This window comes from Nymphalis io, chromosome 7 (genome assembly GCF_905147045.1).
Source record: "Nymphalis io chromosome 7, ilAglIoxx1.1, whole genome shotgun sequence".
Classification (NCBI taxonomy): Eukaryota; Metazoa; Arthropoda; class Insecta; order Lepidoptera; family Nymphalidae; genus Nymphalis; species Nymphalis io.
The window spans coordinates 5,805,094-5,830,104 of NC_065894.1; the positions used below are offsets into that span (position 1 = coordinate 5,805,094).

The 25,011-nt window shown below is 31.3% G+C and overlaps 4 protein-coding genes across 6 annotated transcripts; all 4 read right to left on the minus strand.

Annotated features, from left to right (window-relative positions):
- Positions 1-2,036: 2,036 nt before the first annotated feature.
- On the minus strand, positions 2,037-5,420 carry LOC126769739 (UDP-glycosyltransferase UGT5-like). The gene is made up of 4 exons (XM_050488656.1): positions 4,602-5,420; positions 4,237-4,459; positions 3,387-3,603; positions 2,037-2,473 (listed from the first exon to the last, which is right to left on the minus strand). Exons 1-4 carry the CDS (start codon positions 5,418-5,420, stop codon positions 2,173-2,175), a joined length of 1,560 nt encoding a protein of 519 aa, XP_050344613.1. The 3' UTR covers positions 2,037-2,172.
- A 994-nt stretch (positions 5,421-6,414) lies between these two features.
- On the minus strand, positions 6,415-10,133 carry LOC126769674 (UDP-glycosyltransferase UGT5-like). The gene is made up of 4 exons (XM_050488566.1): positions 9,160-10,133; positions 8,124-8,346; positions 7,267-7,483; positions 6,415-6,747 (listed from the first exon to the last, which is right to left on the minus strand). The coding sequence occupies exons 1-4, from the start codon at positions 9,988-9,990 to the stop codon at positions 6,465-6,467; spliced, it is 1,554 nt and encodes a 517-aa protein (XP_050344523.1). The 5' UTR covers positions 9,991-10,133; the 3' UTR covers positions 6,415-6,464.
- A 310-nt stretch (positions 10,134-10,443) lies between these two features.
- LOC126769675 (UDP-glycosyltransferase UGT5-like) lies at positions 10,444-13,290 on the minus strand. 3 transcript variants are annotated; one of them, XM_050488568.1, is made up of 5 exons: positions 12,829-13,290; positions 12,463-12,741; positions 12,149-12,371; positions 11,056-11,272; positions 10,444-10,883 (listed from the first exon to the last, which is right to left on the minus strand). In XM_050488568.1, the coding sequence occupies exons 1-5, from the start codon at positions 13,282-13,284 to the stop codon at positions 10,595-10,597; spliced, it is 1,464 nt and encodes a 487-aa protein (XP_050344525.1). In that variant the 5' UTR covers positions 13,285-13,290; the 3' UTR covers positions 10,444-10,594. The 3 variants fall into 3 exon arrangements, with proteins under 3 accessions (XP_050344525.1, XP_050344524.1, XP_050344526.1); XM_050488569.1 differs by having other exon boundaries at positions 10,446-10,883; positions 13,033-13,290; XM_050488567.1 differs by having other exon boundaries at positions 10,445-10,883; positions 12,463-13,290.
- Positions 13,291-14,046: 756 nt separating this feature from the next.
- On the minus strand, positions 14,047-21,193 carry LOC126769667 (UDP-glycosyltransferase UGT5-like). Its single transcript, XM_050488554.1, has 4 exons — positions 20,177-21,193; positions 19,713-19,935; positions 18,820-19,036; positions 14,047-14,897 (listed from the first exon to the last, which is right to left on the minus strand). Exons 1-4 carry the CDS (start codon positions 21,176-21,178, stop codon positions 14,579-14,581), a joined length of 1,761 nt encoding a protein of 586 aa, XP_050344511.1. The 5' UTR covers positions 21,179-21,193; the 3' UTR covers positions 14,047-14,578.
- Between the last annotated feature and the right edge of the window lie 3,818 nt (positions 21,194-25,011).

Consider the following 25,011-nt stretch of genomic DNA (forward strand, 5'->3'; position numbering starts at 1 on the left):
TTTCACAAGTTTATATGTTAAAAAACAATATACCAACGTAGTATTTGCTTTATCTATTGTAAGAAAGAAGTATTTTCAGCTAACATTTAGAAAAGTAAGGCAACTATCTGATATAAATATTACGAAATTACTACCATATTTTGCTTATTTACATAGTATGTTCTACGAATTATTACTTTTAGTACAATACCGACATTGAAACGGTTTCTATTCTACCAAAGAGAGCTTTATGTATATTTATAACATGCACCACTTACTTAGGGATGTTTTTTACTATGTAGTAAAATTGATTACACAGTATCATCCACTACATATGATATGTATTGGATGATAAACAAGCGTAGAGGTCATTCGCGCAAAGATGCTTGCTGATTGTAGACGCGTTACTGTCGGATTGCAAAACCGGTTTAATCACTACTGCGCTCGACACCGCGTCATAACGATGTTTACAATGTTGAGTCTTTTGTTCGATTATAATAGATAAATATGTGAGGTAAAAGATCTAATATACAGGCTGTTTCTGTTTCTTGTACGATATCGGAATAAAGAGTCACCTAAGTAAATTGAACAAAGTACAAAATGTCAATGCGAGTTATTGGCCGCTTTATTAGAACTACACCGATACATGTCATGGAGAGCGAATTGTGTTTTCAACCTTTAAATATCCGAAGGAAATATCTAGCCGGTAAGTTTGTGCTAAAGTCTAGGTCTATCGAAAATAACGTAACTGTAAATGTTTTAAAAGATTTAAACAATATTTTTTCACTTGGATCGGTAAACCTCGACCTTTCGAGGATAGCCTATGATATTTTAGAGTCCATACGCAAGAGTCAAAGTGCAAATAAAACAATAATTATCCAGTGGATATCTTCACATATTGGCAATTAGGAAGCTGACAAAGCAGCAAAACAAGCTGTTCACGACGGAATTCGTTATCATCGCATACCTTTACATAGTGAAATTATAAATAAGTTCAAGAAAACATGTAAACAAAACTGGCAGAAATATTTTGATGAACGTTCGCGACATAAAAGTATATGGTAAAAGACAATTGTCTGTGAACTTCATACCCATGGTTTCAAAAAATTAAAAGTAGCAGAAAAAATAGTATGACATTTATGAGACTTCGTTCCGGTCATATTCCGTCAAACAAATTTAATTTTATGATGGGCAAAACAAACACCTATAAATGTGTATATGGTAACTGCATGGGTGATATTTATCACAGATTGATGGAATGCGTCGTTCCGGCCCCGTTTATAAAATAATATATATAAGCTAAACTGTTATTGAAAATGTGTAAATAGAATACTTGCTCATTTCAATAATACCGTATATACAAAAGAACAGATTATTGATGTAGAATATTATTGAAGTAATATCAAGTTAATTAGGTGTTAAGTTGTTTGTTTTAGTATAATTACTGTGTGTTTTGCTTGTACGGGGGTGACAAAGTCAATCTGATGACTAAACTCCCAGGTAAAATAAATGAAAAAAAGCGTGGAGGTTAGTAGTTTGACACCATACAGGAAAAACTATTTAATTTATAGTTGACTTTGTAATTTTTCATTGTGAACGGAGTAACTAATCGAAAGAAGATACTTTCCGAAGTGGTGGTGCTATTCTTAGATACAAAAGTGCTATTAAGAGTCTACTTGAATAAAGTACATATTGATTTTAATTCATTGTACTAATATTATAAATGCAATAGTAACCCTGTCTGTCTTTAGGTTTTACGGCTAAACTGATTTTGATAAAATAAAATGAGAACATTGTGTTAACTTCTAATGGATTAAAATTTGGGTGAAAGTTATTGAAGTAACTCTCTTGTCATTATAAACTAATGTCTAGTTTACGCTTTATTACGCCTTAACTTAAAGTATGGTTTATTGGTATTTTGGCGACGAAAAACGAGTACAAAAATTTCGTTAAACATTTTTAAATTGATCAAGCCCAAAAACCTGGTTGAATTGGTACAATATAATTTAAATTTCATTATTATTTATATTTATTAAAAAAATGTTATATTTTAATTAATGCCTAGCGACGTGGGCGCGTTCAGCTAGTATGTCCCATAAAATAAGAAGGATGTAAATCCATTCCTGATTTACCTTACAATAACAAAATAATAATAAGATTTATTAATTCGTATTTGGTAATTTATTAATTCAATCAATTGACCTTGACCTTTCTCACACCATTACCCGATAAATCTTTCGATGAACAAAATACATTTTTCACTAGTATTGTAATTAAATATTTGACAACTGCAATAGTGACAATGAAAAATATTAACAAAATCGCATATATATCTAAGCAAAAGTATTGATAAAGAGGAACATCAGCCGCCGGTGATCTGAATGTGAAATTCTGATGGCGAGCTGCGAACTCCGTCCAGAAAATTGCAGCATCCATTGCTTTTACTGGACGATCGTGCCATGCTTTAGACAAGAGTTTGACTTTTTCACGAAATCTGAAAAAAACAAAATTAGATATGAGTCAAAAAATATTATTTATACGTGCAACCATGTGCCGTGAGTGATTTACACTTTAGTAATTAGAACTTATTATTAATTTATTGATTTAAGTATGCTTATATCGAGTTGTTGATGATGTTCTTTTGATCGATTTCGACCACAACAGTCACCGGTAAGTGCATAAGTGTGTGCATAAACAGACACACTGACATTACTTTCTGAATTATAATCCGATGGGACGGCATATCTGACACGAAAAAAATCATTTCTTAACGGAAAAATCAATAACCTTTAAATGGTGTTGTGACTCGGGGTTCGAACTCGACACCATGCTATCTGCGGCCTTATAAATTAGCCACTAGAACAGCAAGGCAAGAATGTAATGTTATTATAACAATAATTGTAGTATGATACGCATAATAAAAAAAAAAACTGATCATAAAATAATTATGAAACTCAAGGAAACTCGAGAAACTTATTATTACGAGTATGAGCAGTGTTTCCCAACCTTTTTTAGGCCATGCCCCACCTTAACATTTCTAAAATTTTTATGCCCCTCATACATAATTTTTAACCTTTAAAAATTGTTTTATTCCCTTAAGAAATATAAATGATAGTTGTAGGAAGAAATCACTATGAAATTGTGGTGAATCTCCGACGAAGTTTACTTGACGACTCTAATTACCCAGTTGATATTTTGGTAACGTCAAACGAAATTATAGCTAATAATTATTTACAGCATTTGTCACTGATATCTAGCATTGCATTTAAATAACCCAAAACGAAAGGGTTAAAGTCGTGTCGAGTCCATTTTTAAATTGCCCCCCTTAGCTATCAAATTACGCCCTGTGGGGCGTGGGCCCCACGTTGGGAAACACCGAGTCTGAGTATGAGTATTAATTTACTTACTTAGGTTCAAGGACAGTTTTAAATTTCTCAAGAAGATAATTTTTAGTCAGAAGCTCGTATTGTAATTGTACACCAAGACCGCTCTCTTCTATAGCTGCGGCATTTGTGGGTTGATCCCCATAAATTGGCATACCGACTATTGGTACGCCATGGTATATAGCTTCTGTGGTGCCTAATAAACCACAATGTGAGTAAAACGCTAAGACCTTTGGATGAGCTGTAATTATAATATCATATTTTAATAAATATTTGGGAATTATATATTTTTATCATTACGTATTTAATGTTTGATTATATTACTATGTCTTCTCTTATGTACATATAAAAAATAATGTTTTAATTTCTTTGTATTTCATACTTTTATTAAAAGGATTTGATATTTTTTTAAATTGGTATGCATTTGCTTGAAGGTACATACATATATGCTGATATTGTAACAGAAATGTGCAATACATATGACCGCCCCGAGTGTCAGATAAAGTGAAAGTAGATGTCATGAAACAAAAAGATGATTTAAGTAATTTGTAGTTTTAATGTTTTGAGTTGATTGTTTTTTCGTGGACAGACCATTCATTCTTTACGTTTATACGTCTTAAAGTTTAAAAACGTGAGAGCTGAAGGTCTACGTACCTATAGTGACTTAAAATGTTTATTTATGTAACAAATTAAAAAAAAATTAAAATGCGACATAACACCTTCATCCACTTAATTCTTCAATTATTATCAGCAAAATTGAAAGTAATATTGCAAAAGAAGCGATCATATATTCAGTGTTTTTGTTTTATACAATGACTGTGGAAGCTGTTGTTATTAATTATATAACTAATCGTAAGTGGTTTGTTATTGATACCTAATATATCATTCTGTGGCAACCATTTAGCTACATAAATGTTTTTAGGGTTGCCAGGTAGCGTTTTCTTGTTCCATTTCCAAATAACTCGCTGAGGTAATTCCTCTAAGGCGTTTATTATTTCTTGTAAAGTATCAGATGGCAATGTGGATGCTTTCAATAAAGTACCAAAACTGATATATATTACACCATGTTCGGAGTCTTCGATAAACTTTCGTAACTCCTAAAAATTAAAAAAAAAATCCTTTTATGAAAGTTCAAGGCTTGTATATATACTCTACATTTATTTCAACGCTCATATTTAACCAAACATTCGTAAATAGTATTATAATATAAGTATTTGTTAAATAAGCGTCCATACTTACATCAGGTAATGGTTTCGCTTTTGCTACATGATAGCCACCAACTTCAATAATATTAGATGGCATTAAAGTTGAACCAGAGAGCATAAAGTTCTGATATACGAGAACCAACTTTATATTTTTTGCCAGATCCTTTAGCGGAGGTACGTCATTAAAAAATTCGCTTATAATATTTTGTTCTAATGGATGAGTTACATGATGAAATACAAAATTGACGTGGTTATATAAAATTGTCCTAAAGATTCTTTGAAAAAAGGTTGGGTGTGTTCCACCTTCAAGGAAATCAAATGTAACATAAGATGGATTGTACGGAACTCCGAATCTACTGTAATGCCATGGCATTAGTGTATGAGAAGTTATTCCTATAACAGGTGCTCTTAAAACATGTGCTAAAGCCAAACCACAGTCACTATTAAATTGTTCCACAACAACCAAGTCAAACTTAGCTTGTGTTATCCATAAATTTTGCACATTTTCATCTTCAAATAACATTCTACAAGTAAAAGGTCCTGCAAGAGCTTGGAGTAGAGTTAGAGAAAGAAAAACTACGAACAGAGATTTGTTTACTGGATGACTTACTTGAAGAGCTTGTGAATTTTCACTTAAGTTTATGTCATGATAGTTTGCTGTAGGATCCTTTTGAGGGTAAAATGATATAACGGTCACATTATGGCCCCTATTTGCCAGTTCCCTTAAATACGGAGCAAAAACGAAGAAATGACTTTTAGCGGGTAGAGGAAAAACTCCCAATATATTTAATGTTTGCACTTCAGTTAAACTACTTATTGTTAAAGCCACAATTATTTTAAACGTTAAAATCATTTTTTTAAATACTGTATTTTTTCACATAACAACGCTATTATTGTAATCTAGGTTAACTACTGCAGAAATAATTGGTGGATTATCAACAATAATCAAAATTAAAATAGATTTAGATTAACAATGTCATTAGATGATAAAAATTATTATCATTGATCGCACAAATCAGCGTTAAATATAATTATTGTTGTATAATATTTTTGGTATTATATAATATATTTGTATAATAGGCGAAAAAATTGTTTTTATTATTATGTAATTGCATTTGAAATCATAATCATATAACAGTTATGAAACTCGTATTTGATTTCAAAAAAAGCAGTTGCACTTAGATAATTCATTCTTTATTTTTTGACGTGAATGTCTTTTATATCGAAAAGTTACTTGCAATAACTCTATGTAAAAAAATATGTGACGACAAGATAACCTAATCCTTTGAAAGTACAGCAGCTATGACCTACTGAAAATATTTTATTATTAGTATTTATAGGATAGAAGCCATTACTCGGTAGTGCATATTATGTCACAGGTGTGTATACCTTCACTGTATTTGCGGGCAGCACGACGCATTCGGAAATATATTTACCATCGTAAGCTATGTTTACTTAGTAAACACTCAGCAGTACATTGAACGATTCGAGAGTATTAGACAGCTGAAGACGTAATAGTAAGTGTGATATGTACATAAAACTCATAGTTTCCATCATTAGAAGTTGTAATGTTTATAAAAAGGTGTGTTTTTTGCAGGAATTTGAAGACAAGACGATTGACGTAGTCTAATGCAAATACGATAGTATCATTTTTTTTTAAATTCTGTTTTAGTATATATTTGATTATTTATGGCGAATATTGAGGTTCTTTATAATAGGTCATAGTTTTTTTTATGAATACACCAAATATGTATTATTTCGTTAACATTTTTATTCTTTGACTCTATGTAAAATAAGTACAAATATAAGTATCAATTCTAAAAAATAATAATACGTTAATAAATAAATACTAAAAAATGTTTGCATACATTTTATGGGAATAAAATCATTTTTAATATCATTCTCTCTTTGATTTTTTAGTTTTTTGTGAACTTGATTTGCTTCTAAACATCCATGATAACAAATTCTTTAATATGATGATAATTACTAAAATTAAAACAAATAAAACTGATAGTATATCTAAGCACAGGTATTGATATAATGGAACGTCTGCTGCAGGAGTCCTGAAAGTAAAATTATGATGTTGAGCTGCAAATTCCGCCCAATACACCGCGCTGTCCATTGCTGAAATTGGACAATCATGCCAGGCTTTCGATAACATCTTCACTCGTCCATGGAATCTGAGAAAAAAATATCAATATATACAAAAGATGTACTATATTTTTTGTTCCATCTATTTTATTAAACTATTTACAGTGATTTTTTTATCTGTGTACATGTTATAGTAAATTTACTTTGTATAAATACATATTGATTTTTTGGTTAATTAATAAATTTCAGTTTGCATCCTCTTTCGTTTCACTTTGGCGTTTATTTAAATAGGTTTTAAATAATTTTGGGTGCGCTTGGTTAATTTGACGTCATTGCCCAGGCAGAGATTTTAAGGACAGTAGCAACCAATTAACTGCTTTAAAACTGACTTTCCTTGAAATCCTATGGACCTATGGCTTCGAAAATACTTTTCTTTTAGCTGCCCTAAAATTCTAGTATCTTTATTGAAAATCAGACTAAATAAAAAAGCTCACGGATCATATAATTGATATTGTAGATCATTTGATATTCATGTTTTTATTAGTAAAGCAAAGATAAAAAATGCATAAGAATATAACAATTAATAAAACAAGAAAAAATTTACTTACTTAGGGTCTAGCACTGTCCTAAATTTCTCTAAAAGTTTTGATTTTGAAAGTTCATTAAATTGTATCTGAACACCTAGACCGCTTTCTTCGACAGCAGCTGCGTTTGATGGTTGATCACCAAAAATAGGCATTCCTACCATTGGCACACCATGGTATATCGCTTCTGTTGTTCCTAACAAGCCACAGTGAGAATAGAATGCTAAAACTTTGGGATGCGCTGTAAATTAAAAAAAAATTAAATTAAAGAAAATGTGAAGCTTTTTAAAAAAAGCAAATGTTCATGTAAGATACGAGTATGATTGTGTGCTGAAAGTAATGAGTCTAGTGTGACAACAATTTAGATATCTTATATTAAAATAACTATTTTAAACTAACCTTTGTTCCATATGCTTAAGATTAAAAAGATAAACAGTTTTTATACGAATCGTGAATTGTAGTTCGCATATAATCTATAAAATTATTGTTAGGTACCTTGTATTGTTCATTATTTGATTGTGCTAATTATATAATACTTTTATATGACATTCGACAAAAAATGTGGGTCACTTAAAAACATCTCAAAAAGAAATTCAGAACATCATTTTAAAGCTTAAAATTATGATCTCATACTACGAAAAGTGTTTTAATTTTAGAATAAAATATTTACCTAATATCGTGTGAATATAAAACAAATATTATTAATTTCTACTATCTTTAATGCAATTTATTATTCGAACTAACACTTTCTCATTTACTCTTCTTTACATCCTGGGACATTTATAATAATAATAATATCCTGAATCATATTTACTAAAGGGCATATTTATTAAACGTCATATCTTAATACTTTGTTGTTTAAATAAAATAAAATATATTACCAAGAATGTCATTTTGCGGTAGCCATTTGGATAAGTATATATTCTTTGGGTTTCCAGGCAGAGTTTTCTCTTCCCATTTCCAAATAACTCTCTGAGGGAGTTCAGATAAGGCAGCAGTTATGGCTTCAATTTTATCTTTAGGTGTTAAAGTGGCTTTTAACATTGATCCAAAACTGATATAAATAACCCCATGTTCAGATTCTTCAATAAATTTCTTTAGTTCCTATTAATCGAGAATGACGTAACATTAATATTATTCGAATAATAGTATAATAAAAATATGGTTGTAAAATTATAATAATATGATATAAATAAAGTGGTCGGTAATTGTTCATAGTTCGAGACCTTTATAAGCTTGTGCGAATGAAAAATAAAATTTATGTAAAAATGTTTTATTTTATATTTTTATAGAATAAGTGATCATCGTCGCCCATAAACATTCCTTCCATTCCTTACAAAGCCAATGTGCCACATGCGCTAACCTTAACTTAGATGTTATGTCCTTTGTGCCTCCCTCTCCACTCTACTCCACGCACCCTTTAAACAGAAACACAAAAATACAAGTATTGCTGTTTAGCGGTAAAATGTAGGTTGTTGGTACCTACCTAGAAGACGGGCTTGCACAAAAATTCTACCATCAAATTAATTAATGTTAGGAATTATTGCAAATAATTATAAATTATAGGCTGCATTTACACAAGGTAAATAAATCAATATTGTAGATCGTGACTAATACTACTAGATATCACTAGTTTAGATATTTGATATTACTACAACTGTTATCTATTGATATGTGAATGTTACTTTAAATTTAAAATACAGTTAATTGTATTTGCTGTAAATGTTATTTGTTACATAAGTTTATCTCGAAGTAAAAGTTAATCATTAACTAAACTAATGTAGCAAAGGTACGAGTATAATTATGTCAGATGAAGATAAAAAAATGAGTGTATATAGTTTGACCTTAATATAAGCAAAATGCATTATTTCACCTATCTGTATATTAGTTTACGCTGTATTTTTGTTATATACTTACATCAGGTAAGGGCTTAGGTTCCGCTACATGAAATCCTCCGACTTCGATCACATTAGAAGGTAACAATTTCGAGCCAGTTAGGAGAGAGTTAGTGTAAATCAGTAGAAATTTCATATTACGACCCAACTCTTCTAGTGGAGGAATATCATCAAAATATTGCGCCAACGTGTTCTGATCTACTCTTTGACCGAAAAATTTATATGCAGTGTTAAAATACGCATCAAATAAAATTCTTTCAACTCTTTGATAAAGCGTAGGTTTAGTTCCACCCTCAAGAAGTAGGAATGGTACGAATGACGGATTATAAGGAACACCAAACCTATTATAATACCATGGCATCAATTGATGGGATGAGAGTCCCACTACAGGAGCACTTAATTTATGAGCCAGTCCAAGTCCACAATCAGTGTTAAATTGTTCAATCAACACAAGATCAAACTGGGCTTTCGAATTCACAAGATTTCGAACATTTTCATCGGCTAGCATGGTTTTGCAATTTGATGTACCGGTCGACAAAAGGAACACGCTGATTTGAAAAATTGTATAATAAGATCGTTTCAACGGGAACGCATCTTCCAGGATCTTTACCTTGTCCGCTAAGCTAATATCATGATAATTCTTCATAGACTTCTCTCTTGGAAAGCATGATATGACTGTTACATTGTGTCCTCTTAATGCCAACTCCTCAAGATAAGGTTGAAATACAAAAAAATGACTTTTGCCTTGATACGGAAACACTCCTAATATGTTTAACGAATGCACTTGATAAAACTGTGTAAATATAAAGAATAAAGGAATTAATAAACTAAAGGCTCTCAACGCAAGGCTCATGTTGTCACGATATAAAGTCTACTTGAGAGTTATTACTTGACTGATAAATAATATTTTTATACTACAATACATATTTCCCATGTTGGTATATCATTGAAAAGATAAACGATGACGATATCGCTGATGGTCTATTTTTTTCAATCGTGTAATATATTACACAAATTAAATTTAGTATATTTACTTTGTAAATTTTTTATAATGCGATTTGTTCAAGTGTGTCGATTACGTTGATTTTAATAATAAATGATTTTATTTAAGGCGTGAACAAACGTGAAATTACTTCATTTGAGTTACAATGATTCTTTTTTTCTCGGTAATCGTTGCCGCATATTTAGCATTTCGTTTAAATTTAAAAATAAATAATAAAAACAATTAGAAGTAATAGTGATAAACATACGAAGCATCATGCAAGGGCATGGATTTGTACACAAATATAATATAAAGTGATGTAATTGTAAGTCTGTTTTTAATATTAGATTTATATACTAGTCGTATCATTATTATAATGTAGGCAGAACTTATACTAAACACTATACATTTATATTTTATACAATGGAACTCATAAAAATATGCATATCAAAAATATTCTGTTATACGAATACGTTTATTGTTGTTTTGATTTAAAGCTACCAAACTTTTTTGCCTTACTGTGCTTATTTCGGTATATGTTTAAAACACATTTGAATAGAAAAAAACTAGAAGCAAATAGTATACCAAAGATTAACATCACATCTAAGCAAAGATACTGGTACAAAGATAGATCAGCAGCTGCTGTGTTTAATGTTGCGTTGGGGTAACGAGCGACGTACTCTATCCAGTAAATAGCTTCTTCTTTAGGGGCTATAGGACGATCTCGCCACCTTTTTGATAACATTTTGACTTTTTCTCTAAACCTAAATAAAAAAAATCCATATTATTCACTAAAATTTATCCATATTAACTCTATCTATAAAAATATTGATCTAATGACCATAAGACATAAAAAAAGTTTAATTTATTTTAAAACCAAAATATTTTTTCATGAATGATTCGTGTGAGAATATTAATGTTTTAGTAATGACTTACTTTATATCTAAAATTATTTTGAATTTTTTTATTAAAGTGTCTTCACTTAATTTGTTCACTTGAATTTGAACACCCAACCCACTTTCTTCTAAAGCTGCAGCGTTACGAGGTTGGTCTCCAAATATTGGCATTCCAACCACTGGCACTCCATAAAACATGGCTTCCATTAGCCCTAGTAGACCGCAATGATAAAACATAGCCACTACTTTTGGATGTGCTAGAAAATATTGATTATTTAAAACATTTGCTGCAATTTGACCTACATGATTCAAAGTATTGTCTCCTGATTTCATACATGTTTTGTTGTTATGGGCATATATAGAGGAACATTAAATAATCTATTATGAATGATACAGCTAAACTGAAGAGTATACATGACAATCAAAACGAGACAACAGTAAAAATTACAAGCATGCAGAGTTTGCAAAAAAGTAACCACAGCGACGAGGAATAGTTTTATTCAAAACATTTTCCTAAGAAACCGTATTTCGATTTTTTGTGGCGTAATAATTTAACTTTGGGAAGTTAAGTTCAAGACAACTAGCGACAGTAAATATTAAAATAGGAAGAAGATCTAAAGAGACTCGGATAGGAGCAATTTGACAGCCAGAGCACTTTTTCTTATCATTTTGCTTGCTGACATTAAATTTTGTCTTTGTCTTAAGCCACATTATGGAAGGATCAAAATATAGACGAAACACGAATAGGGTAATTGCACTGTATAATGGAATGGATGGAGGACTTACGGTTAGTAATTGAATAGAGAGGCATTTGCACGTACGTATAGATTGTGATGCTTTTTCCTATTATGGGCGAAATTTTCTTTTTATGCTTTTAATGGCAGACATTTTTGAAACAAATATTACTAAAAAAAAACATTCTTTCGAAAAACTTTAAATTTTTTTGTTTGGGTGTACAACTGTAATAATTATCCTTATAAATACGGTATTTAGATTTTTATCTCATCTAATTTCTATTTTTTTGCAATGTCTAACTTTTGTTTTGTAAGACATGAAAAAACCCTTTTCTAGTTTTTTAGACCGCCTCTGCCTCTAAATATGTCCATAATAATATATCCTTCATATAAGCTTACCTAAAATATCGTTTTGAGGTAGCCATTTAGCCATATAAATGTTATTTTGCTTGTCAGGCAGAGTATCTGCGTCCCATTTCCAGATAACTCTTTGCTGAAGTTTTGCTATAGTGCGTAATATAGCTTGCAATTTTTCAGGAGGAATTGAGGAACTACCTACCATTGTCCCAAAAGATATATAAATAACACCGTGTTCCGAATCATTGATAAATTTTTCTAAATCCTAGAAATTAAAACGAACAATTGGTTAACACAATATAATAAATATAATATCAGTATAATTTTCGTTATGATATAATTAACACCATACTTACCATTGGTAGTGGTTTGTTTTCAGCTACATGTAAACCTCCAACTTCTTTGACGTTAGAAGGTAAAATAGATGGCGCCAAAAACGTAAAGTGTTCATTAAGTAGCATGAGCTTTATGTTTCGTCCTAGATCTTCAAGAGAAGGTAAGTCGTGGAAGTATTGGGATAACGTGTATTGATTTATAGTTTGTATCATTACCCTTACAACGTATTGAAAATATATCATAAATACTGTTCTTTCAATTCTTTGAATAATATTAGGTTTTGTTCCACCATTTAGTAACTGAAATGGAGTAAACGATGGATTGTTTGGTACTCCCAATCGACTGAAATGGTAAGGCATTAAAGTATGCGACGAAATTCCGACTACAGGTGCTTTAAGTTTGTGAGCTAACCCCAGTGCACAATCACTATTAAATTGCTCTACTAAAATCACATCGAATTTCGTTTCGTTCTTCCATAAATTTTGTACATTTTCGTCACTTAGTAGTACCTTGCAATTATTTGTTCCTGTAACTAATAGGAAAATGGTCACCACTATAATTTTATAATAGGATGGTTCTGTAAATTTAACCCATTTTTTATTTTCTTCGATGTTTCCTTCAAGAGCTATGTCGCGATAGTTTGGAATTGCGTTCTCTTGTGGAAAATATGATATAACAGTCAAATTATGTCCTTTTCCTGCTAATTCCTTAAGAAGTGATTCAAATACTAAAAAGTGACTTCTTCCTTCGTATGGAAAAACAGCTAGTATATTCAATAACTGAACCTTTACTACTTGCAATGATAAAAACATGAAAACTGACTTTACTGAAAACACTACCATCTTTACGAAAATTGTAATATGTTTTGGAAGATTATTTAAATTTTACTCTATAAGCTCGTGTTTTGAGTTATCAAGCAGTAAAATAGTAATATGCACTTATTTATTTATGATTGTAAGTTATAATGTTTAGTGCTAATAGGAATAACCTTAGTATGTCCTTGCTATTGGAAATACTTACTCCCTTAAAACTGATTTAGGAAAGTTAATAACTTATCGAAAATTACATAGGTAGAAGGTATCGTATCGACGTATGTGATATTTTTACCAAGAGTTATAATTAAACTCAAACTTTTTTGCAAATTTATTTTCATAGTTTTGTATTTTTGATATAAACCTGTGTTACCACGACGCTTATTTTTTATTTTTTTAAACTGAAATTGCATACATATACAATATATTGCTAACAGTAACACCGATGTTGTATCTTTTTTTAACTTCTTTATCGTCAAATGATACATTATCATACTATTTTTTTCAAAATTTTGGGTAACATTTCTTATTAATTTAGATTTGAAACCTCATTCAATCAGATTAAATGGCTATTTTATTACTTTTCTTTGTAGGTCGGCTATAACTTTTTAATGGTCGAAGAAAGTCGTAATTCTAATATCGTCGCATAAAATTCATATTGTGTATAATATGTTAATATTAAATTGCATAAAAAGGCACAAGTATTGTTAAAAAGATAATTAAAAGTCACGACTACACATAGAATAAAGTTAATTTATATATGTCAGTTATTTAAAAATTAAAGAAAATGGGTATAAATATTTCAGTTTAATTAATCACATCACCAGTCGAATAATTTCATACAAAATTAAGTATCAGTGCTTATTAATAGTTTATTGACTTGTCTCATAGTCAACTAAAGTCTGTACCAGGAGTAGTAAAGATAAATAAACAACTTTGACCGGTTTAATTAAAATATCAATTTTGGTCGAGATAAAATAATAATAATTAATCTATAGTAGGTATGGTATTCATAATGGATTCGTAAAAAATGGCGTTTCGAAAGTCGGTAAAGTTTTTATTTATATTCCATTGTTTGGAAGTAAAATTAATGTGTCTATAAGTAGTACAGAGGAATAGTGTTGTATTATAAATAAATATATATTTATCAATAATTGTTTGTAGGACTTAACACAGCAGATCTATTAGTAAATCACACGGAATATCGTTATCACGGTTCGTTTATCTTTACTTCTTCTTCCATTGGAATATAGTACACAAATCTTTATTTTCTTATAAAAATGCGTGTCATATTTTAATAACTTAATACCTATAAAGTTTTACTTTATTCAAATTTGACTCTCTTTGATCTTCTTTCTCCGGTTGGTATAACTTCCGCTGCAGGTTCGCTTTGACAGCAGCAACAGCAACACACGCTTAGAATTTTATAAACAACATACAATAAAATGTAGATAACGAGGCCTACAAAAGCCAAAACGTCTAGTTGTAGTTGTTGGTACCACGGTACATCAGCAGATGCCGCTACTAAGTTTGGAGTTCCATTGTATCGAGCTACATATTCTATCCAATAGATGGCGCTTTCCAATGGAGACATGGGACGATCATGCCACATTCGAGAAACAAGTTTTGCACGTTGTTGCCACCTGAAATAAATAAAATATAAGCAATGAGATCGGAAAAAGACTACTTATTTTATTATTTTTATATGGTATTTTAATAATATTAAACGTAGATTCTAAGATTGTAAAGAAAAATTGGCAAGAAACTCATTAGTTAAATTAGAAATAATATTTGAAACACAAGATGTTTTCTTCTTAGCTTTTTTATTAAGTTTGATATTGGTTATATTATGTCGCTTGACATTTATAATTGTTTATTAATGATTAAATATGGACGAAAGGTAAAATCGAGTAAAAAATACGACGTCATAATATGTAAGTAAATTATGAACAATTATTTATCAAAACTTCCTCTCACATAATTCAGGTATACCTACGAATAATTTAATTTATATTTTTATCCGGTAGATACATTGACATTCAACACAAATAGAGCCAAATATTTTTTTGTAATTTCGTTTCTTTAAATAGGAAAGCACTTTCTTAGTTCACATTTTCCATCTCAACGTTAACGGCACGGTTGCGGACCGTGACAAGCATCCGTGAAGTGTTATATCAAAGCTTTCTACTTTCTACAGATTTATGCAAGGGCCACTCGTTTCTTAACACGTAACCTGCTACTTTCATGCTAATATCACACTCACTTATATGGTAAAGTATTCACATTATATCACTACAGCAGTGTTAGCTTAGCAGTACATGTTATAATTTTCAGATGTTTTAAAATTACACTATGAAATGACACAACATATACGTATATATAATATTATATACACGTACATTAAAACTTTTATATATATATATATGTTGCACAAAAAAATAAATGAATTAACTTTATATATTAAGCATTTCTTATATTAAAATATAATAAAAATAACTTCTTAAATCTTTTAAGTACTTAGTAATTATTTGATAACATAACAATAGAAAGTTAAATTTTTTGATTAGCCCATTGTAATTTTTCGTGCAGTTGGCAATGTTCTGCATTTCGCTGCAGGGTTCGATTCCCGCCACGATTCTGGGCGTATTATGTATATAAGTATCTCATACGTATTTATATATTTATTTAAAATTATATTATATATATATAAATTATATTTAAAATTATATTATGTAAATATATAATTTTGAATGTATATCAGCTACCTATAACACAGACATTAAGTTGCCTACCTTAGAAACAGACGACCGTATGTGCCATTTAAAAAAAAACAACTGCTATTTTGGCAGAAGTTATTATATTGTTCATAAAAAAATATAAAGCTGACTTTTTCACCTGTTTGGACTTAGATCTTCTGTTAATAAGGGGCAGTTGGAGCTTATTCTGACTCGCTACTCACTGCGGTTGTTAGATATATGTACATACATGGTCGCTGGTTTGTCGCTTGCCTTTACCTCCGAGTTCATAATAAATTAAATCTAGGTCATTAAAAAATTCAAAATGTTTGCCTGGATTTAAACCTTAATATTTATTTTATCTACGTTAAGCTCTGTCCGTTAAAAGACGAAAAAAGAGCAAAAAAGTATCTTTTAAATCCAACATTTTGGTCCTTTTACTATTAAAATGGCAAAAATGTTGAGCTCTGTGACTTGAGACGTTTTATTCGAGATTTGAACCTTTTCTGGTTCATACCCTGGTGTAGCATTTTACTGGCTATTCAGCGTAGTGAATTGCTCAGTTAGTCGTATGGCTTTTCTGAGTTTGGACCAGACGATTTTTATGGATAGTTTTTTATTGATTTCTTTGTATTTTATTATCAATTTTGATTCACTTTTAGGAATTTCACGAAAATATTAATTTGATAGCATTAGGTGATTACATAACTTTTCTTTTATATTTAATAATGTTTTTAAAATTATGATCTCTGTATTTTGTTGTGAGTGATTTCACACTGTTTTGAATTTAATTTATCTACAATATTATAAAAGTTGATTCAAATATTTTTTCTTAAGCAAAATAGAAGTGCTTATGTGATAGTCGCTTCGCACATTTATTAAAATAACGCTAATATTTTTATAAATGCAACCCTATCTGGGTCAATGCCTTCGTTTCAATTTACAGTTTTATTTAAAAAAAAACTAAAAACTATCAGTACTTATTTTTATTAGTTTATAATATTTGAAGTTGTGATTGAATGAGAGGTTTAAAAGGCTTGATAACTTACTATAACATTTCTAACCAAGAAGTCTTATTTTTAATATAAAATTTGTAATTATAATCATATTCTAAAAAGGGTAGTTTTGGTTGGATACTTATTTCCATGTAAAATAGATTATTAGGGCTTACACTAATTATTGCTTTTATCTATGTCGGTTGTTTGACGGATTGTTTAAAAACTGAATTATTATCAGGAATAAGTCTTAAACCATACATTTCTTGGAAAATACTCTAACTAATTTTATGAATTAATATCGTAGTTCAGGGAACGATGAGATTTTTCAAAAAGTATTTGGCGTTTTTTATTTGTGTAGAAGACCAAATTAAAAGTAAAATTGAATTAATTACTTGATTTTATTAATGTATTTGAGTATTGCGGTGCACTTAATAATACTGTATCATAATAGGTACATAATATAGGCGAAACCTACGTCGTCGGTAGGAGTCCGACATAACTCCCTCGCCTCCCCGGGCGGGGAAGTAACCGAAGAGAATTTCCTCAAGAAAAAAAAGGTACCACCCACTCATCAGATACTTTTACTGGTGGTAGGGCTTTGTGCAAGCTCGTCTGGGTAGGTACCACCCACTCATCAGATATTCTACCGCAAAACAGCAATACTTGATATTGTTGTGTTCCGGTTTGAAGGGTGAGTGAGCCAGTGTAATTACAGGCACAAGGGACATAAAATCTTAGTTCCCAAGGTTGGTGGCGCATTGGCTATAAGCGATGGTTGACATTTCTTACAATGCCAATGTCTAAGGGCGTTTGGTGACCACTTACCATCAGGTGGCCCATATGCTCGTCCTCCTTCCTATTCTATAAAAAAAAAAAAAAAAAATTCTACCGAAAAATAATTGTACTTGGTATTGTTGTATTCCGGTTCGAAGGGTGAGTGAGCCAGTGTAATTACAGGAACAAGGGACATAACATCTTAGTTTCCAAGGTTGGTGGTGCATTGGCGATGTAAGCGATGGTTAACATTTCTTATATGTCTATGGGCGTTGGTGACCACTTACCAACAGGTGACCCATATGCTCGTCCGCTTACCTATTCTATAAAAAAAAGTGAAGCAGCCTAAGTAACCGATTTTTTTTAACTATATATAATATATTATTGCTATATATAATATATTTTTAAATATATATATATTAACCGGAAATTTAATTATTTAATTATAAATATATACCGTAGAAAATTCGTTCAATTTAGGAGATTATATAGAATTATACAAGGAACATGAAAAAACGTATAAAAGAAAAAAAGTAGGAGTATGCAGTCAGAAAACAAATATGTGTCAATTTTTTTTGAGATAGACGTATTAGTACAAAATATCTTAACCGACAAAATACTATAAAACATGACGTTTACTTATTGCGTTTAAGTCGTCATCAACGCCGAAACAGACGATGTTGTCATAATCAAGTTGATCTTGGTTTTGTGGAAAATATAGAATCCTACGGTTTGCGAGCAATTACGATTTCTAATTTAAAGTTTTTGAGGAGCACATTTTAGTTCTGCATGTATATGTATTTTTTAATTAAAAGGATAACTACAAGTACATGAGTGATATCTTTTTTTTTTTAAAAGACATTTTTGAATAAAGAAAAAAAAAAAGCGCTCAAACGTGAGAGTAAATTGTGTGTGTAATAAAACATCTTTATTATTTAATGTATAATATTTAAAAAAGTTATATTTTAATTAGACTTTGAAATTTGCTTCATCGCGTTTCAGTCAAACATACCTACGGAAACTACGGAAATAAAATATCAAAATAAAAATCAACTAACCTTGGATCTAAAACGTCGTTAATAGCGTCTAGTAGTAAATCTTTTCTTAAGTTTTCATAATTCACAGTAGTGGCTACACCAGCATCTACCAGGGTTGCAGCGTTGCCGAACTGGTCGCCGAATAAAGGAACTGCTATGACTGGTACTCCGGCATCCAATGCTTCAATAGTGCTGAGAATTCCCGCGTGAGATATAAATGCTTTAACATTCTCGTGCTCTGAAAATATTGATAAGAAATATATTTGCAAATTTTTATAGCCTATTCCAACCAGAGGACAAATAAACATTTTTGACATTGAGTTGATGTGATATAATTGTATAAACAATGATATATAGTATGAATTCGTGAAAAATCCGCACCACCAACCTTGGGAACTAAGATGTTATGTCCCTTGTGCCTATAAATACACTGGCTAACTAACCCTTCAAACTGGAACACAACGATACCAAGTACTGCTGTTTTGCGGTAGAATATCTGATGAGTGGGTGGTGTACCCAGACGAGCTTGCACAGAGCCCTACTACCAGTATCACTAAGGGATATGTTGCTTAATGGCCATTACATGTTATAAGCTTGTGCGGGAATTCAACTTGACCTATTCATATAAACAACCTGTTTAATTATAATTTCATTATTTTATTAAAAACTTATTTGTTCTTATTTTTAATTATTCTACTAGTATGCTTTTATAATCATATTATTTAAAAAAAACTTATAAATGTTACTCATTTTATATTAGATATTCTAGGCTGTGATTCTAAAACGGGGTGGCATAAAGTTAGGTGCTAACTTTACATTAGTAAGAAACTAAACGTCTTAATAGTTCAATGGTAAGGATATAATTAAAATAATTATCATAAAAAATAATGAGACTATTACATATCAATACTCACTTAAGATATCGTATTGCGGGAACCATCTCATGCTCATAACGTTTCTTGGCAAGTTCTCCAGGCTTGCTCCTTCCCATTTGAACAGGACTCGAAGTGGTAATTTTCTGAACGTTGATACTAATTCGTTTAGTTTTTCTATAGGAAGCGTGGAGTCCTTGACAGAGGAACCTAAGTTTACGTAAATAACTCCATGTTCAGCTTCGTTAATAAATCGTTCGATTTCCTGAAAATGCATATTAAAATTTATATGTTGGTGTAAAATTTATTTGTTAATTGTCTTGTATTAACTAGGTAGTGAAAAGGCCAGTATTTTAACAAGGATAACATAAATAAGATAATATATAAATAATAAATGCTTACTTCAAAGTGTGTATTTATTAATTTTAATTCTACATTTTAATACTATAAATAGTGGCTAGTCTATAAATAGTAGTTGGTGCTAGTGCTAAGTGTGATTTACTTACCGTTGGAATAGCCTTCGGAGGTCTAATATGTATTCCACCAACGTCCACAACATTATCTGGCCGTACGAGGCCTCCGAAAACTGATTTGTGAGTGTTTACAAACACCAAACTGGCATTCGATGCGATGTTTTCCAACGTTGGCACATTATCCCCTAAATATTTATATAGGTACACGTGATCCGTCACTTGCGACCCTATGTAATATACCCAATTAGTAATATGATACAACAAAAAACTCTTCACTCGATCAAAGAACCATGGCTTTCTTCCGTATGGTAGTAACGATTGCGGAACGTATGCAGAGTTAAAATTGATTCCCAACCTATTGTAATGCCACGGATGTAGCGGTTGAGGGTTGAAAGCAATATACGGAACACTTAAATTTGCCGCCAATGCTAGTCCACAATCACTATTATAAGATTCCACGATTATCACATCGAATCGAGGTCGAGTTCTTATCATGTGTAGCACCTGATTATTATTCATTAGCGTCTTGCAATCATCGTTGCCGGCTTTAGTATACACTAATGTTTCAAACGGCACTCGCGAAACTTCATTCCCTATAACTGATTCGAACGACAGTCCTTGGTACACTTGTTTATCACTGAGTAATATATCTCGATAAGTAGGTGGCGCGTCTGGCAATTGAAAGTGGCTAATAAGAGTTACATCGTGGTTTCGGTTCGCTAGCTCTCGGAACAAACCTCGGTATGTGACATAATTGTTGCGGTCCAGAGAGGGGAATACACCGAGTATCTTGTAGCTTTGTACCGCAATTATTTGAACAACGAATAAAAATACGAATATGTATTTATTCATCTTCGACGAACGTTCGTTTTGCGTCGCGGTTCCGTGAGTACTAGGGCGTAAATGGAAGCTTGCGTATCTACCTAATAATAGGTAGATGGTATGAGGTAATCGTTCCGCTGACGCTGTCGTGTCGTAAGAGTCAAAAATATTCGGTGACTGCGCGGAGTCATTGAACGTGACCCCGATTTCCATAGCAAATGTTTTTGATACCGTATATATAGCTGTATACAGCGGCTGCACGGCTATCACACCAAATAATGTTTTGTTGCATGTTGATAGTGAGTAATTTGTATACATTAATTAATTACTATCAATGTCAATATTTATTTACGGTTCAACTTACACTGATGTTATTTGCGTTAAAATTTTAATTAGTTTGATTTAATAAAATAATCGGTTAAATTTCCAAGTTAAAAAAGGGTGCAACGTTATCGTCCGAGTGAAACGTTTCTTACTGCAAGTGTACTAAACGATGTATTTATTTTGATCTAATTTAAACAAGTGTAAAAAAATATAAAGTAGAAGTTTTAAATAAGTACAAAAGTTAAAGATTTAGTTTTTCTTGTATGATAATTTCAACTGTAGTACTATTCTTCTTTGCACAGTATAATAAATAATTTTATAATGAAAACTAACTTCTCATGTTTTCTCGGCTCGAGTTCAAATTCCACTTGGTAATAATTACCTACATACATCATAATACTTTAACGAGTACCTACACTATAAAACAATGCTATAAATAATTGCAAATTGTGTATAAAAACGTGTTGAAAATAATTGTAAGTAAATATATTATTATTGATGAAATTAATATAGATATATACAATTCAAATAATTATTTAAACACATATGTATAAGCAAATAAATTACTGTATTTACTTAAGCGACCAAGCTGATTCAACTAATTATATGTACAAATTTACAAATGATTATTATTAAAAAAATATAAAAAAATTTAAAAATAAAAACAAAATATGTTTGGCAAATGAGCAACATCGAAATTGAAATTTAAAATTAAAGGAAACCATTATATAATATATTATATAATTGTATAACATATTTTATATAATTTATATTAATATTTTATATATTATATAATTTATATAAATGAGTAAAATAAAAACAGATTATTCTTATTATTATAAAATATGGCAACGAAGTAGGTAGAACGAAGTAGGTATATGCGCCACGCACACGCAAGGGTGTAGAAAGCGGCGGAGAGGGGCATGACGGCATAAGCAAGCGTTATAACCGTTTGTTGACACGGCATATGAGTAGGTCTTATCCCCAAGGCGCATTAATAGATGTTTCACAACATTAAGTATACTATTACCGATTACAATGTTTCCAGTTTTACAGTGGTATAAATTTCAGGTCAATCACTTTTTTGAAATTGGTTTAAAGCTCCACGATGACGATCCTATGTCCTGTGTCTGATCCTCTGAACACACATGCTAACAGGACTTTAAATAAAGACATGTAAAAGATTAATCATCAAACAATAAACACAATTATTATTAGCTTATTTATACATAAAATGGTTCTTAAATTTGTACATAATATGCTTTTTCATAAGTAATACCTGCACTGAAATAATAATAAATATAAATTTATTAATTACGTTATAGAAAAAAATCGCGCACAAAAAAGCAATAAATAGGGAGGAAATAGATAATTTTTATTTTTGAAAACAGATGCCATCTAAAATAATCTCCTGTGGCATTGTAGTAGTGGCATTGCCAAAGATCCTGACGCTATTGCCTCTCTGAACTGTTAATGCCAGTCTCTTTTTATCTCTGAGCTTGTTGTTGACTTGAAGTGTAGACCAGCATTACAGAACTTTTAACTTAATTTTAATTCCTTTACGAGTTCAACGACTCGATAATTTTCAGCTTGGTCTAGGTACTAACTATTAATCAGACATTTAATATTTTTGGTGGTATATGGTTGTGTTGTGGTTCGAAGATGAGTGGGCCAATGTAATTATCGACAATTTATTACAAGGAACACAAATTATTATTAGATTCTCAGAGCCCATGACTAATGACGAATTGACGGTGAAAAGAGTGACTTACACATCTAATGGTTCGCTGACCGAATTTTGTTAAGCACATAACCCTTTATAAATAAAATAAAAAAATCTGGGTTCAAATGTAAGTGCCACCAATTAACTTGTTTTTATTTTGTGTCATTTTTTATTCGTGTAAATTTAGCACACTTTATTCTCAAATATATTTTTTTTTATATTGAAAAGACAGGATTAAAGAAATGAAGAATAAAATATTAGATTACAATTACATGCTATATTTAATTTGATCTAATTTAAAACGACTGCATCGTTGGTCTAGTGGCTTGATGTAAGGCCGCAGACCAGGAGGTCCTGGGTTCAATTCCCAGGTCGAGCCAGTAAAAAGTTATTGGGTTTTTCTGTCAGAAATTTCTCAGTAACAGCCCGGAGTCTGAAAGTTGGAAGTGTGTTCACTCCCGTGCCTCGGAAAGCACGTAAAGCCGTCGTGTCGGATTGCCGTCCCATCGGATTATGGGAGTTAGGGAATAGAGTGTTTGCGCACATACTTGTGCACTATAATATCTCCTATATGTATGTGTTTGCGCACATACTTGTGCACTATAATATCTCCTGCGTAGTTAGCTAATCTCAAGAGAGATTAGCTAACTACGCGGTCTGGAGGACATTATATTTTACAACTTTGATTTGATCATTGATCGATATCTTGAGTAATTTATTGTATTCACTATGGATTTGTGAGTTAAAATGGTGCTTAAAATGACGGCGAAATTGGTATCGAAAGTAAAATAATATAAGTACCTATAAGTGGAATATAAGTGGAATAGAGTTATATTATTAATAAAATTATATATCTTTATCCCTTCTTCAATTAGAATATTACCTCACACAACACAACTTTCATTGGATGTCTCGTCTGCTATCCAATAAAAATCCTCCATTTGTATATATAATGAAGTAAGCAAATATATATAGATTTGTTATTGCCAGTTTATATTATAAAGCTGCAGAGTTTGATAGGTTGAATAAGCTAATCGTTTGATATATATAACGGGCGATTTGCCCGTTCATTGAAAACGGAAGACTCGTGTTACGATCCTAAGGGTGAAATCAAGCTGGGTAATTTATACAAGTGATCATTTCGCTTATGAAACGGGCATATATTAGGTCCTTACATATGAAATTAGCGTTTTGTCGTACTGACCACTTTTATCTGAAATATCTCCTCTTTGGTTAAGAATTCCAAATTCAAATTTATAAATTCATTTAGCTGGTACATTTGAGTTTTGAAAACAGTCATTCATTTGTTTTTTCCTCATTATTTTTTTCTTTGGCGTCGCTTATGCACAATGGAAAACATGAAATATCGGTATATTTACGAGTACGAGTTCTATCGTGGCACCAGTGCTGCAGAAACAGCTCGAAGGATTAATGATGTGTACGGCGCTGGTGTCGCAAAAGAAAGCACGGTACGTTTTTGGTTTCAACGTTTTCGTTCTGGAAATTTCGACCTTCAGAACCAACCCCGTGGACGGCCAGAGACCAAAGTGGAAAATAAAGAATTAAAGGCTATTGTGGAAGCGGGTCCATAACAAAGCACTTCAGAGATAGTTGTAGGCTTCAGGGTAAGTGATAGAACTGTTTTAGTCCACTAGAAGCATAATCGGGAAAGTAAGGAAACTTGAACCTCATGGAAACTTGATGGCTACCTAATGAATTGAGTGAATCGAACTTGCAAACACGCGTCGACTGCTGTGCTCAACCGACACAATAATGAAAGGATTTTAAATCGAATCATTACTTGTAATGAAAAGTTGATACTGTACGATAATCGGAAGCGCTCGTCCTAATGGCTGAACCCTGGAGACCCAGCCAAATCCTGCCCTAAACGAAAATTGACTCAGATAAAGTTACTTGTGAGTGTTTGGTGGACTAACGCCGGTGTCGTTCACTACAGCTTTCTAAAATCTGGCCAAACGATTACGGCAGATATCTATTG